We start from the raw sequence: 15773 nt of genomic DNA on the forward strand, positions 1-15773 counted from the left end.
CCTAGGGCTCCTCCGTGGGGGTACTTCTGCTGCCCCTAACTCCAGCCTTGCGCTCAGTTCCACATGGGGAAGCAACGGGGATGCAGTGGGGAGGGAATGAGTTGCTGAACAGGGGAGGGGGTGTGATTTGAGGGAGAGATACTGGAGCTAAATTATAAACAGTGGGTACATTTGCACCTGGGAAGTAACCCATAGCAACCAATTAGTGATTAGCATTTTTCAGGCAGCTGCAGGTAGATCAATTAAACCAAATAGCGGATTGGTTATCATGGGTTACTGCCCAGGAGCATTTTGCCCAGTGTTTCTAAATCCCCCTTACTGAGTTGGAGCTGCGGTGGTGAGGGGAGGAGGAGGAAGGGTGGTGGCCTATGCTGAAGGCTTGCCTTGGGCACCCTCCTGGATTGGCCCAGCTCTGGTATGCTTAGATGGGTAACCCCTGGGATGGGGTATCTGGTGTGTGTTAATATATCCCAATCACCAATGGCCCATTGTGACCAAAAAAGGGTCAAATAAATTATTTTAATAACACAAAAGCATGTGTTTAATATTTTTTTTTGTCAGAAAAGTTTAAAGGGAAAAAGATATCAGATCAGTTCATAACGCATGTATTTACCTTAGTGCTGATGAAGAAGAGATACACACCCATACACTCTATAACGAACAGCTAGGCAACTGTAACAGGTCTGAAGTCTCTAGTATTCCTCAGGTGCAGAGGAGTTGTGCAGCTAACATCTACAGTAAGTAGTTACGTCTACAGGGGGAGACTATGAAGCAGCAAAGGAGAGGTGCAGGAGGTTACATTCTGCTCTTGCAAAGCATAAAGACTATAGAAACAGTTAGGCAAGCATTTGGGCAGGTAAATGTAATAAAAGCATGTGGAGCAGCAGCACCACCAGAAAGGAACAGGGTTGCAGGGACTCTGACCTGTAATATAGATTGAGCAGTCTTAACTATTGGCAGAGAGGCAGTGAATAGCAAAATCAGAACTCAAAATTTGACCAAAATGCACTATTTTTGTAAAAAAATACATACTATCATACAGTAGTTGGTATCTGTTTAGGTGGAGGTAGTTTCACTGTTACTGATGCCAGTGGTCTGGTAAGGACAGGGGAAGCAGCAAAGAGTTTTTCGGTATCATCTGATAATAACGGATAAATCCAAAATTGCGCTGGATAGCCGGGCACAGGGAACTGTTAATTAGCTTGAGAACTTACACTTGCAAGGCAAAATGTACACTTGCTTGAAAACTTCAAAAGTCATTTTGGAGTAGCCGTAAGTGTAAAAAAATGGTTTGACTATTCAGTATCTTTCAGGTTCCTGAATCCTGAATTGGATAGTAGAGAAAGAGATACTTGCCAGAATATTCTGGCTGGGTACGATAACAGTCTGATTTATCATTCTCAACTGCTTCAAAGTAGAGCCGAGTAAATAAATCAGCTTTTGAGTTCCTTGATCCTGGTCTGTAGATTATACCACAAAAACACCACCTATCGTGCCTGCTTTGCTGAAAGTCTTGGTATTTTCTCATATTTGGAGGGCACCCCTTACCCAACATTATGGGGATAATTATTTTGCACACATAAAATTCCAGTTGTCACTGATGCACAGGTTATATCTATGGTTCCTCCCAGGAGCAGCTTGGTCTCCTGTATCTGTTATTTTCCCTTGGGATCAGTGGATTAGTAGATGGATAATATTTACAAATTCCAGCTATGCTGCTCTAAGAATATGCACCATAAGCATGTCAACATAATCTGGGTTGATAAAATCAGCAGGGTGAGTCAGATCTAACAAGACACTGACTAAAAAATCAAAAAACTGAAATTGAAATGGACTCCTTACATCATCCATCTTTCAATCTAACAAATTTGATCGACTCCCCTGCTTGTGTAAATGAGACCATAATTTGCCATATGCTGTCTGGCATTTTTCCTCAACATGACCTTCCATATCAATAAGTATTTCACCCTTCATATGTCCTGACCTTACTGCCTAATATTAAACACCTAGTCATTTCTCATTTGCTGACTTTCATTTGTCATCTCCTTTATCATGTCCTTGATGCACATTATCATTTAATGCCTCCACTCGCTACAATCCCCTGACAAGCTCCTATACTGGGCTCTCACTCATGCTGCTCAATATTTAACTTCTCCCCTACCATGTTTTTGCAAAACCCTGTACTTCAATGAATTCAGTCCATAATCATGTATTAAACATACTATAACATTGGTTTAGACTAGAGAATTCAAAATCTTGATGACGGAAACCTAATACAATGATGTAAGCTGGTTTTCTGTAGATCACATGAATGTTTGGCTTGAGCTAAATGAAAAAGAGATAGACTTTTGCACTGCCTATTGAGTTTATTCTCTTTTATTCATTGCAGGTCTACAGTTATTTCTTATAAATGTTAATGTATCTTATACACTTACTCCATCTTATGCTCTCTCTTCTTTCCAATTAACATTCAATCCATTATAATGAGTTCCCAATGATTAATTCTTTAACTGCCTGCTACATAGCAACTGCAACTTCCAGTAACCCTGAGTGCCAGCAATGTATATTATACCTTGCTGCCATTCCCTTTAAACCAATGGAAAAACTGCATGGCTAGGCAACAACTGGCACCAACACTGAAATATGTGTAAGTCAATTGGCAGCACGGAGAAGGTCCCAGCTTATTATATTATAGCTGATGCTGAAATGTTACCTCTTAAGTGCCAATGAGAGCATATGCGAATAAGATTTTTTACTGCTAGCATTTCAGGGAGTTATTCCACTCTATGGTGTTCAGATCAGTTCTTTGACTTAAGGCAATTACAAAAACATTGATTCCATTATATTCTGCCTGGTTGTACCCAGGAGCGTTCAGAGTTGCGTTTTACTCCATTTGCATTTCATTGTGTTTTTTTAGATGCAACATGCTGCATTTTCTTGCTTGTGTTCATAATTCAATGAAATAGAAGGTTGCATTTAGAACTGATAAAAATGCACTTAGTAGCGTTTAAAAAACACAAATAAACACAATATATGCATTTATTTGCACTCATGCATGCATTGTAAATGCATAAAAAACACTTAAGAGTACGAGCCCTAATACATAAAAGGCAATACATCTTACCCAAGACCTATTAAAGGGCCATTTCACCTTTTACAAAACCTTTAGCTTGGTGTAAAGTAGATGGTATCATTTAAAGTACATTTGAAATGAGCTGTAAGTGTTATTTTTTTGTAATAATCAATGTTTTTTTGCTGTGCAAATCTCAGGCTTGAACTTAGTCTACTAGCCAGGACTCAGGTTTAAAGTCAGAATCAAATATTACTAAAAGAGGGCCAGAATAACATGATAAGTAGTGATGGGCGATTCTGTCCTATTTCACTTTGCCAAAAAATTTGCAAAACAGCAAAAATTCACAAACACAAGTCAGACACCAGTAACCCCACAGCATTCACTCATCTGTGAGTTCCAGGTGTCACCTTTCTGAAGAGTTACAATGTGCCATTGTGATTGGATTAGTGGAGGAGTTTATACTACAGGTCCCATACCAGTGAGTTGACCTGAAGAAGCTGCTGAGTAGTGAATAGTGATGAGCGTATGTATCCCGTTTCGCTTCGCCATAAAATTAGCAAAACAGCATGAAAATTCGCGAAACGCATTTGTTGCACTTTTTTTGTCGTCCACACTTTTTTGACGTGGTCGCGCCCTTTTTTGATGCGCCCACATCCAACAAAAAAATATCTGCGAATTTCCGTGAATTTTTCCAATGGCGAAATGCGGAAATTTGCTGCGAATCCATGCCTGGCAAAAAAATTAGCTCATCACTAGTAGTGAAATGTCTTCAATGATTACTCAGCAAGTCCAGCTGCTTTAGGTTTACTTATACTAGATAAATAATGATAAATATTACAAATGTTTGCTTTAGGATAGAACATTGCTACAAAGTGCATCAGTGTGGGTAAATTTCTTACTGGCATGGTAAATTGAAGAGATTATGATTTGTTTGCAAGAGTTAGATTATCTGCTTCCAAAAGTATCAACTGGCAATAACAGTTTATTGCACAGTTAATGTTCCTTTGTATTATACTACTATATGCATTTGTACAAACCCCACAAATCTCTCAATATGCATATGGTATAATGTAGAAACAAAAGCACTTTGGCTCTCTAGCGTTCAATGAACCATTTGGGCAAGGTCTGATGGCTGACCTCTAGTGATGAGCGAATCTGTACCGTTTTGATTCGTTGAAAAATTTGCAAAACACATTGGGTATGGGATCTATTATCTGTTTATATCCAGATTGTTTTGCCACCAATTTGAATCCATGCAGCTTCGTTAAGATCAAATACAAGGTACTGTTTTATTATTACAGAGAAAAGGGAATCATTTAACCATTAAATAAACCCAATACGGCTGTTCTGCCCCAATAAGGGGTAATTATATCTTAGTTGGGATCAAATACAGGTACTGTTTTATTAATACAGAGAAAAGGGAAATCGTGTTTAAAAATGAGAAATATTTGTATAAATGGACTCTACAGGAGATGGCTTTCCTGTAATTTGGAGCAGATGAATGCTTCATTCCAGGGGGTTCCTTAACACTGACAAGTCTTAGCCAGTGAATAATACCTTGGTTTCATACTCTCGCTTCACAGCCTGCTGGAGATACAGGGAATCTATAGGTTAAATACAACATGTCTACTTGTCTGTGCAAATTCCACTTGAGTGACAGATAAACAGAGTGTTCTGTGCTGCAGTCAGCCCACCTGTCACTGGGAATATCTGATTAAAGGGAGGAAGCCTACCTCTCTGCACTTATTTACAAATGGCATTTTGCACTGGTTTAGCCCTTTAATTTATGGCCACAGGGGAGGGGGGATATAAGTCGGCAGACTGCTCTTGATAATTCACAGGTTCCTGAATGGTCAATGGGCACATCTACTATTGAGAAGGAAACACATGGTGGCTGGACATGTTTTGGTGGCCTCTAAGCTTCTAAGGCACCATGCAGGATAGTCAAGGGGGGCTTATTAACTATTACTATGGCTATTTAATAGAAGAATTAGTGCAAGTAGGGTGACTGAGCAGCCGTGCTTCAGGAGATAAAGAACAAAGGTCACACGCCTTTATACTCAATGGCCTGCTTTATCTATTGTTCCACTCCTGAATAATCTCTAGGGTGGCCACCTCATCCCCTCTAGTGCCAGTCACAGATACATTTCCCATTCTAGACGGCTGATTAGTAATCAGCACAGATGAATATTTCAGACTACTCTTGTTCCTAAGCAGTTATGCAGCGTGCATCTGAAATCATTTCCAACCAGAACAGCAGCAATGGAAATATGGTATTAAATGGACAGGCAAGCCTAGCACCCTAATTTGTACATATAATTATTCTTTGGCAAATGAGTATTCCTGTCCTTGTGCTGCTAGTTGGAAGAGAGTGGCAGGCTTTTTGTTTGCCATCATAATTTACATCCCAGAAACATATTTGTTGCCTGCACCCCGTAAAATCAGCACCCCCAAAAGGCTCAAAAGAATCACTCATGCTTTATTAGCCTTGCTCAGAGATGCAAGAACTCATGTGTTAATTAATTGTGACCTTGGGAATATCACTTCATCTCCCTGTGCCTCACACCCTAAATGCCAAATATAAGGGCTCATTTACCACATATAGGGCAGGGGGCAAAGTGCAACCAATGGGTACAATCCACCATTTTCACCCCCCTGCCCTGTAAGGGAAGATGCTCATGTTGCACCCCCTTGGTTCTGTGTTCTGTACCTCACATCAGATTATTGGAGCGCGGTGCAGCGCATAGCCAGACCCCAGACACAAGTACTTTTTTAAAACTCCTTTGAGCCTCTTAGGGCTCTTGCACTAGTTTATAGAGTCTCAGTAAATGACCCCTACACTGCAGTCCAAGGAAAAGATTTATATTCATATCAGTGTATCAAATAATAAAAAATATAGACTATAGATTTTAGATAACATTTCATAGAGAACCACATACATTTCAGCCTGGATGTTGCAGTTCAGCAACACTTAAGGCCCCCATACACGGGCCGATAGAAGCTGGCGATATCGGTCCCTTGGACCGACTCAGCAGCTTATCTGCCCTTGTAGGGGCAGAAACGAGCGGGCTGGCCAACCGATATCTGGCCTGAAATTGGCCAGATATCGATCGGCCAGGTTAAAAGATTCAGTCGGATCGGGGGCCGCATCGGCTCGTTGATGCGGTCCCCGAACCGACTGCCCCATTGCCGCCTACATAATCCGGTCGTTTGGCCCCAGGGCCAAACGATCGGATTATTTTTTTTTTAACTTCAAGCTCCCCGATATCGCCCACCTGTAGGATCGCCAAGCGAGCGGATCTTACCCTGTATGGGCACCTTTAGAGCCAGATTTATTTAAGTGTTAAATTAAAGCTCATCACAGAAAACCCACACGTTCTAATGGGATTTAAAGAAGCGTATTTATCAATGGGTGAGTTGGAGTTCGCTATTTGATAAGTACACTTCTAAAAATACCATAGGAATGAATAGAAAGTGGGTGAGTTTCTATATGGTGAGCTCTAATTTCATATAAATAGATAAATCTGCCCCATACAAGACTGCATATTAGACACCCCCTTATATAAAAATTCACAGGGACAGAAAAATATAGCAACTGGCATTTCCACCAATACCACCTAAAAAGTTGTACATTCTGTGCAGATATAAAATATAAAGTAGAGGTGGAATGAGCTGGGCGAGTGTGCATTGCACAAATATCTGTGCATGATGTAACCCAGAGCATCAACTCTTTCTCCCTTCCATGAATTAGGACCCTGCAGCTCTGCCTGCTAGTGCACAGCACTCAGCCCCGCCTAGAAGGCTGTCTGGATCCAGAATCTGTCAGGATACTGACTTTAGCAATCGGCTGCTTCTGTATGTACACAGAGCACATTGGGGCAGCCTTAGCTCTGCTGCTGCTGCTACTGCCGCTACTACCTGCTCATTGTTCTCCCTCACTGACTGTAGGGAATGGTGGGGAGAGCAGCCAGTGCCACTATTCCAGGATACAATACACGCACCCCTGCCTTTTCTTATACACCCTGGTGATTATTGACTTCTGCCACTTCTGCTCAGATTCTCCCTCATCACTCGGGGAAAGGGATAAAAGGCAAGAGAAATTAACCTTCAGTTATAGGACTGTCTCTCTCGGATCCCTGTTTATCTGTTGCTAGCCCATAAACTCAAGTATGATCCTTAAGGGGGTCACCCAGCTCCTTTTCTTTACAAGCTGTTGGCTCTCACTCATCATTGCCAAAGGTAAGTGTCAGCGGGAAAAAACGTTTTCCAATCACGTTAAATAACTTAATCATGCGCTAGGCAGTTTAAGTGCGGGCGCCGCGCTTTGAACTGGAATTTAAAGGGCGCTGTGACTCTTTAAAGTACGGAGAGGAGTGCGCAGCAAAGTGTACCCCTGGGAATGGCTATAATGCATGTTGCTGGGAATTTGGGACAGGAGGGAAATGACGTGATGTTCACTGAACTCCAATACAGGTTGCTAAAGCATCGTCTCCGAGTGGATTATACACCATGCCATCTGCAACACCCCCCCGTTCACTTTAGCAACTACTCTTAATTAGATGACAGAGCTGGAGAGCATTTAATTGTAATCTCTATTAGTGATTAAAAGGAATTAAATATCCGCAGGCTTGTCCTTATCCCCTTGACTCCCCTTTTTATTGAAATGATGTAAGATAAAGCAGATCCTATGCGGTTGTCCTTTTTTTTTTTTTTTTTTTAAAGATTTAGGGAAACTCTGCAGAACAGTTGCATTACCATTAGGCATTACTGGGGGCCAGCAGATATAATTGTGCCTAGCCATCATTTCATAAATTGTTTTTGGCAGATGAAAAGTTACAAGTTCAAGTTCTTTTTTTTTTTTTTTTTAAGGGAATATAATTAGCACCATATAATAAATCCCAGACAGGAACCATGAGATGTGAAGTCACAGAGCTGGGAAACTTGAGTTATAGCACCTTCCCTTCCTAGCACGTTTCTGCCCCTTCTGAACTGCAAATGCATTGGTAGGCAGCGAGATTGCCTTCTTTATCATAATACTAGTTATCTGTGCACAATATTGAGTAAGTAAGGGCATCATAGCATGTGATGGATTCCTTAACTTCTCCTGTTAGAGGCCAAAAGGTCCAGCTAAGTACAGACAGTCCATCACGCTTTGTAGGAGTGTGTCTACGGATGAAAGAAATCTAGAGGATTATTACGTACCAGACGCTAGTTGTTTTTTTTTTTTTTTGCTGCCTGGAAGATAATGAAGCCTTTGGGGCTTTGAACTGTGTGAACAACACTGATCTGATCTATCAAATTAATATAAAATATCACAGGGGAAATGATCAGATCCACGAAATTAGCCAAGCCCGGATCCAAGGGCTGCTGTGTATTCCTGCGCTGTACTCTACACTGTACGGAACTATTATTATTTTTTATCCCCCAGAACATCTGTATCAGGCTGCAGTGGAAATCCCATTAGTTGAAAGAGATCATATTTAAAGACGACACTATTGCAGTTACGTAGCTACAATGAGTAGAATTCACTATGGGCAGGCAGTTGCTTACCCACCACAGCCCACTCTGTCTATAGATTATAGAATGTTATTTGGGCTAGCTTTAATAAGCCCTGTGACTACATAACTTTGTCCTTTTTTCAGATATATATTTCCTGGGCCGTTGGATGTATTGATTCTCCCTGCATTTAGATCCGAGAAAGAAAGATAGTCATAGAATCTCCCCACCCCCAGGCATCTGCAGGACTCCAGTGCCCTGGTTCTTACCCCTGTACTGTACCATGTAGAGACCTAGTTTGGCTGATGAGGGCAACCCCTATGGGAAAGAGAAAGAGAGGTCTTGCTGCAGCAATTGCAAACTCACTCATTGTCATCGTCAGGCCGTAAATAAAATCCGATTAGGCTATTCTAGATCTGCTCAGATCAGCTCAACTATATTTACTTGAGATCAGCGCTCCTGTACTGGCTTATATCACTGTGAGACTGTTAAGTGATTGAGAAGCCTGGCTACGGGCGAAATCAGAAGCTCTGTAACTGGTCTCACACCACCAACAATTCCATGAGATCTATCCCAATAAGGGATGGTTTAAACCTCTCCAATGGCTGGAGTTAATGATACAAAATCATCAAAATGTTTAAGAAAAACCAAAAATATCAATAGTTGTTTAGATGGCAGCCAGTCACCCAAGGGAATATGAATTTGGACTTTTTTTTTTGGTCGTCTTTATTATTATTTTTTCCTATTCTCCATTGGCAGATGTTCTTCCGATTACAGCATATTCAGGCAGATGTTACTTTAATGTTGTAGCACAGTGTATATACAAAGCCGGCTTCATTGATTGGTACACAAAATAGATGTTCATTAACATATAAATGATTCCCTTTTTATGCAGCCGGGCTGGGTGTTTGTTTTTTTTTCTCAGCTGATCATTACTGTGTTTGTTTCTGCTAATGTTGTACAACTGTCAATGTCTTAAGTGGAACAAGTCATTGGAATATGTTTCTATATGTGCTTAGATGCATCTATAGGGCTTTTCCTTCAATTGTTTTCTGCTGTGTTGGTCCTTGCCTCGTTCTTCTGGTAAGGGACCCATCCCATGAATTATTTTTACTTCTAAAATGATCAGTCATCAAACTGAATATTGTATTAGCTGTTAAATAATTCATCAGTATGGGCTGCTTTAAAAATCCAATAACATTTCATAGAGTTGTACGAAGCACGTGATGTTACCCAATCTGTCACTATAGCTGCAGTTCATGACTTTAGCCTTTTACACAAAGTGCAACACATTGAGGTCAAGACATCCATTGTCCAACTCCCTCAGCTGTTGTTCAACTACATCTCTCAGCATGCCTTGACAACAGAAGACTGTTGAGGGATGCAGGGAGTCGTAGGACACTCCCAGAACTGGTTAGGCATTCATTTGCTTTGTAAATTGACTTACAAAACTTGCTTTTATCCCTCTTTCTCCTGAAAAGCAAAGACTACTGAGAGCTTGCCTCCCCTTTATAACCTGTCCTTGTAATGGAACTTACTAGTATATGAAATATTCATGCAGGGGAAAGCAGGACTCCTCTTAGAGAGCACATTGATGATTCCGCGATAATGGAATGGCTCCTAATGTAACATTTGCAATTTCTTTTAACTTCCCTTGTTGTAAGGGAATCAATCAGTTTAATGGAATCAACTGCAAAAGAAAACATATTAGATAAATCCACTTGGGGAAAGTAAACGATTCTCAGTTATACAAATGACCTTTTAGAATTTGTATGCAACTGCCCAATCGTTCTAAGTCGAAAGGTTGATGACTACAAACTTCGAAAGGAGTAGATCTGATTTTTAACTACATCAGAGCGCCAATAGGCTGATCAACGAGCTGTAAAATTGAATATCCGCCATTTCAAAATGTATTATTTGCCAAATTACCAAGGCTTCCACTTTTAATGTTTCTTACAATTTGCATTGGGGAATAAGGAAACAGAGCTTTCTATTTGTCTGATCAGTGAGATGTAATGAAATGTTTTAGTGTGGAAGGAGCCTTCTCTAGTCTTAGTTAAACACCTACAAATGGCTCAGCAATTTCCCAAGTCAAATACCTACAGCCAGAGTGTTTTTAAAGTGATACTGACATTAAAAATATTATCTTCAAAATAGGTCATATTGATCATTTTTTCCTGATAGGGCTGCTTTTGTAAGTGATTGTTACTTGAAGTTCCCAAACCTGACTGTCCCTTCTCAGCCTGTCAGTTACAGCTTCTAATGCTAACGGACTCCTGCTGCACAAATATGGCAGCCCCCTCATAGAGGAACATGGGGGATCAGATAGGGAATGTAAAAGCATTGGGCAAATGCTATTTATGGGACAAATATAAATAGAATGCAAATACAGGTATAGGACCCATTATCCAGAATGCTCGGGACCAAGGGTATTCCGGGTAAGGGGTCTTTCCGTAATTTGGATCTCCATACCTTAAGTCTACTAAAAAATTAATAAAACATTAATTAAACCCAATAGGATTGTTTTGCATCCAATAAGGATTATTTATATCTTAGTTGGGATCAATTACAAGGTTCTGTTTTATTTCTACATAAAAAAAGGAAATCAATTTTAAAATTCTGAATTATTTGCTTATAATGGAGTCTATGGGAGACGGGCTTTCCGTAATTCGGAGCTTTCTGGATAACGGGTTTCCGGATAAGGGGTCCGATACCTGTACAATGTTATCATAGATGTAAAAAAAGGGTTTTATTTCTGGTGTCGGTATCTCTTTAAGGTTAATTCAGTTTTATTCAGTCTATAACTGTATAAAAATACAATTAGGATCAGCAAGCTAGAGTCAGACATTAGCTTTATGTATTTTTGGACTTTTGGTTTTCAATATTCCCCTTAATGACTTGTTAATGTTTTCATTACCAGGGGATAGCCCATCATCCCTATCTCTTATTATTTAAACTTGAGTGCACTGGTAACTAAATGAGTCCTTCTAAGAAGGTGAATAAAAGGCTAATACCAAATATGACTTAATGTGGACAGCTTTCCTTATGAGCATTTCTTGGTAAATGAACTGCTTTCCTATTTATGCACAGTACTTTCAGTGTACATGTATATTTTTTATATTAAATTCATAACCTAGACTATTGCTGTTATGTGCTTCCATGTAATGGCCCCATTACCTCTTAACAACTCAAATGTCCTCAGGTAATATGCTATTGGAAATATACAAAAAAAAAAAAGTTTAATTCCCATGGACTGTTTGGAGATTACAAAACCTCCAGTAGTTCTTATCTACTGAATGGGCTTCTACCTGGACAGGCCGATCTAGAGATATTCTGTTAGAATTGCGAACTCCCTTGATAATATTCAATTTAGATGTCCAGGTTAACAAGGTACCCTACCAGAGGAGTATAAATGTGTTTTCATTCCACAAGCAGGTTCCTCCGGTTTGATTAATGACCTGCATGTCTGTGGTTTAATGCTACTTATTCCCTGATTTAGCTTGGTCGGTTGCCTGAAAAATGTATCCAGTAAGTGAGCATATATTTTTCTCAGAATCTGGAGGTTTCTGAGATGTATCTATTTAATAATCCCTGGTAACTGTTTGCAGTCTGTTAAAGTATTGTTACTGAAAGCTTGCCACAAGTGTTAGATACAGTATACTAATCAAAAAGCACATGACAATTTTCTGTATATTGTGATCTTAAACTGCAATATACCGGTGTGAGACCTTGGGTTTTCCAGATAAGGGGTCTTTCAGTAATTTGGACCACCATACTTTATCTACTAAAAAAAATCATCTAAACCCAATAGGATTGTTCTGCCTCCAGTAATGATATCTTAGTTGGGATCAAGTATAGGGTCCTGTTTTATTATTACAGAAAAAATTGAGTCTATGGGAGATAGCCTTCCCGTAATTCAGAGCTTCCAGATAACAGATCCCATACTTGTACTGCATTCCTATGCAAGGGTTGTCTTCCATTTATATTCCATTCCATTCCATGGTAGCTGGTCTGTGCAAAGGCATTCTGCAACAGCATCACTTGTACTCACAAGCCAAGTATCTATGGCTGTGGTCCATCTTGGATAATGCTTCTGACATGTACAGTATAGCAGCATTCCTAATATGTAGGGCTGTAACATACTGGGCTATGTTTTAGGTGTTATGCATAACATTTCTATTTAATCCCCAGCACCTATAGTTTTCATTTTGTTTTATACTAATGGTAAATATTTATCATGTTTCTGAGTACAATCTTTACACCGATATTTTATATTATTATATTATTATATTATTGGAGCATATTGTGTTATATGCAAGCAATTACACATTTTGCTGTTCTTAAAGTGATACTGACATGAAAAAACTACTTTTCAAAATATGAATATACAGTACATAAAAAGTTACCTATAGGTCGTGTTGACTGTTTTTCGCTGACAGGGTTGTTTTTGTAAATAATTGTTACTTGAAGTTCATTAACCTGACTGTTTTGCCAACCTGACTGACCCTTCTCAGCCTGTCAGTTATAGCTTCCAATGCTAACAGACAAATATGGCCGCCCCTTCATAGAGGAACATGGGGGATCAGAGAGGTAATGTAAAAGCATCGGGCAAATACTTTTATGGCAAAATTATAAAGTTCTTGCAAAGAAAATGTTGTGAAAGATGTAAAATAAGATTTAATTTCTGGTGTCAGTATCACTTTAATATACATCAATAGAATAACATCACTTATATATAGCACTGTTTTACTGAAGACTATGGAAAGCAGCAGGGCAGCTCCCACTCATAGATATAAATATGTAAATAATCCAATAAAGAATACATGGCTTACACAATATATCATGCCTATATTCATCTCTGTGTATATGCATAATTGCATACTTACAGCTAATTGGGCTTAAACTAATACACATCACTGACCTGTATTAAGGAAAAGAACCTACTTGCTATATGTAGTATATACTGTATATTATTTTATATTGTATATCACCTACATGCACAAAGCCACCATTAGCCCTGAATATTTTGTTTGCCCAAGAACCATCACTGCCCTTAGGTAGAATATAAACGTACATATGTCAATTTAAAAGGGTTTGGTTTACAAAAATGTGTTCATTATTTCATATCTATACCTTATGTTGGAGGCCTAACCCTGACAACCCTATGCGGTTTTTGTACAAGGACAATAATTGTAATAGCACAGCAAAATGCAAGATCTACAGAAGAAAACACATTTGATATTTGAGTTTATAAATATACTGTACGTCAACCAGTATTTATTGTGCCAGACCCCAGTATGAAGCTGTGAATGAACTGCCTGCTTCCACCCTTAATTAAAGTGATGCTGAATCCTCTAAAATAAATTCCAGCATTTATTTCTGACATAGATATAACCCTGTTGGCATTTATTCCTGACATAAAAATAACCCTCAGTTGTGCACTTAAATCTTGAAAGTTGTTTTAAGGAGCATTGCTGATCTGGCACTTCTCTGTGCTGTGTGCTTTCTCTACTACATGTATATTGGTGGGATAAATTCCTCAGTTGCATAAACTGGGCAGTTTGACAGATAGAATATATCTTATGTGGTCAAAAATGGTCCTCCCTTTGCTTCTGTAGCAGCCTCTTCTCTATTGGAAAGGCTTTCCACTAGATGTTGTAATATTGGTGGTTGACTTTGCTTCCAGTAAGCCACAAGGACATTAGTGAGGTTGGGCACTGGTGCTGGGGATCATTCCTGGCTCACATTCAGGTGGGTTGGGGGGTCAGGGCTCTGGGCAGACCAAACAAGTTCTTTCACTTCCTTGGGTTCATCATGAATATCTCTGTATGCTGTAGACTTATTGGTTACTTTCAAGGACACCAGGGGCTTTGTCTCAAACCAAGGAAAACAGGCCCAGAGTGTACTCCTTCACCAAACTTTAAAGGAGAAGGTAAGGTTCAATTACTGGGGGGGGGTGGCATAGAAAAAGCTATGGGGCTATGACAGTGGCCCATCGCCACGTCAATCTAGTCCTGCCCAGTTTTCCAAATTAGAAAAACCAGGCAGGCAGTTTTGACCCAGACAACCCTTTTGAAAACTGAACTCTCTGGGCCAAAACAAAATGGGTTACAACCCAACCCCCGGGCTGGGGTACTTCTGTGAGTGATCGTCTTGTTGCTTCTCTCTTTGTGCTGGCTTTTTCACTTTACTGCACATGTCAGCCCTGTAATTTTGAAGAAAGAAGATGGAAAGAAGAGAGTCCTTTGCTCACAAGTACCAGGCTGGTGCAGTTTTCTGCTAACAGGAGCAGGAGCACTAGGGGTGCCTAACATTTGGTACCTTCTGCGATTAAACATTTCCTTCTCCTTTAATGTCAGCACTACGCAATTCAGACTGTTTTTGTTCTCCTAGCATCTGCCAAACCTATATTATACACAGGATAACAAAACCATTTTTCTCGTGACAGAATCCCTTTAAGACTTTATTCAAGTACTAGCAGACTCGTGTGTGTGCACTTTATCACTGCAAAAATAAAAGAACCAAGAGCTTAAAATTTCACGACACAGATATACTTATTTATTGTTGAAGTGCTTCTTTTGTTTGAGAGAGGCATGGAGCAACAATACAATATTTCAGGTCCTCTGACCCTTCATTGGAGTGCTCTCTAAATGTTGTATTGTTCTAGCATGTCTCATTGTAATAAAGGGAGCATGTTAAGAATACTGTTGCTAAGTATATTTGTGTCATAAAATTCTGAGTGTTTGGTTCTTTCTTTTTTTGTTAAACTGGGCATCTGTCTAGCATTCTTATATGCAACCTAAAATGTGATGTTAAATCATTAATCACCCCTGTATAGAACCTCCTTTATATTATAACAGATTCTTATTAGATAGATAGGGAACCAAGGATTCCTACATACAACTCCAGAAGCTAGCTAGCCTTGCTTTACTAAAGGCAGTCCAACCAACCAACTAGAAAAGGAGCAACTTATCCACCATCTTTTACACAGGCAGATTTTAGCTGCTCCTTCAGCTCAAGTGCCCAGTTTATATCCCTTACCAAAATTGGACACCACCTGTATTGGTTATTGGTTGTTTTGTACAGCACTGCATAAAATGAAGGTGCTTTATAAATACAAAATCATAATAATATTCCCATTTCTATGAAGTGTTATCTGCACTTGAAAAGACTGTAGTGGACAATATACAGAACAATAATAAAG

The 15773-nt window shown here is 39.5% G+C and overlaps 1 protein-coding gene across 2 annotated transcripts in view; it reads left to right on the forward strand.

Annotated features, from left to right (window-relative positions):
• Nucleotides 1–6898: 6898 nt before the first annotated feature.
• Nucleotides 6899–15773, forward strand: part of edil3 (EGF like repeats and discoidin domains 3) — a 296005-nt gene continuing 287130 nt past the window's right edge. Inside the window, exon 1 of one of the 2 annotated variants that reach the window (XM_031897510.1) lies at nt 6899–7312. In XM_031897510.1, coding sequence (XP_031753370.1) covers nt 7243–7312 — 70 coding nt within the window. In that variant the 5' untranslated portion in view covers nt 6899–7242. 2 annotated transcript variants of the gene reach the window in all.

This window comes from Xenopus tropicalis, chromosome 1 (assembly GCF_000004195.4).
Source record: "Xenopus tropicalis strain Nigerian chromosome 1, UCB_Xtro_10.0, whole genome shotgun sequence".
Lineage (NCBI taxonomy): Eukaryota > Metazoa > Chordata > Amphibia > Anura > Pipidae > Xenopus > Xenopus tropicalis.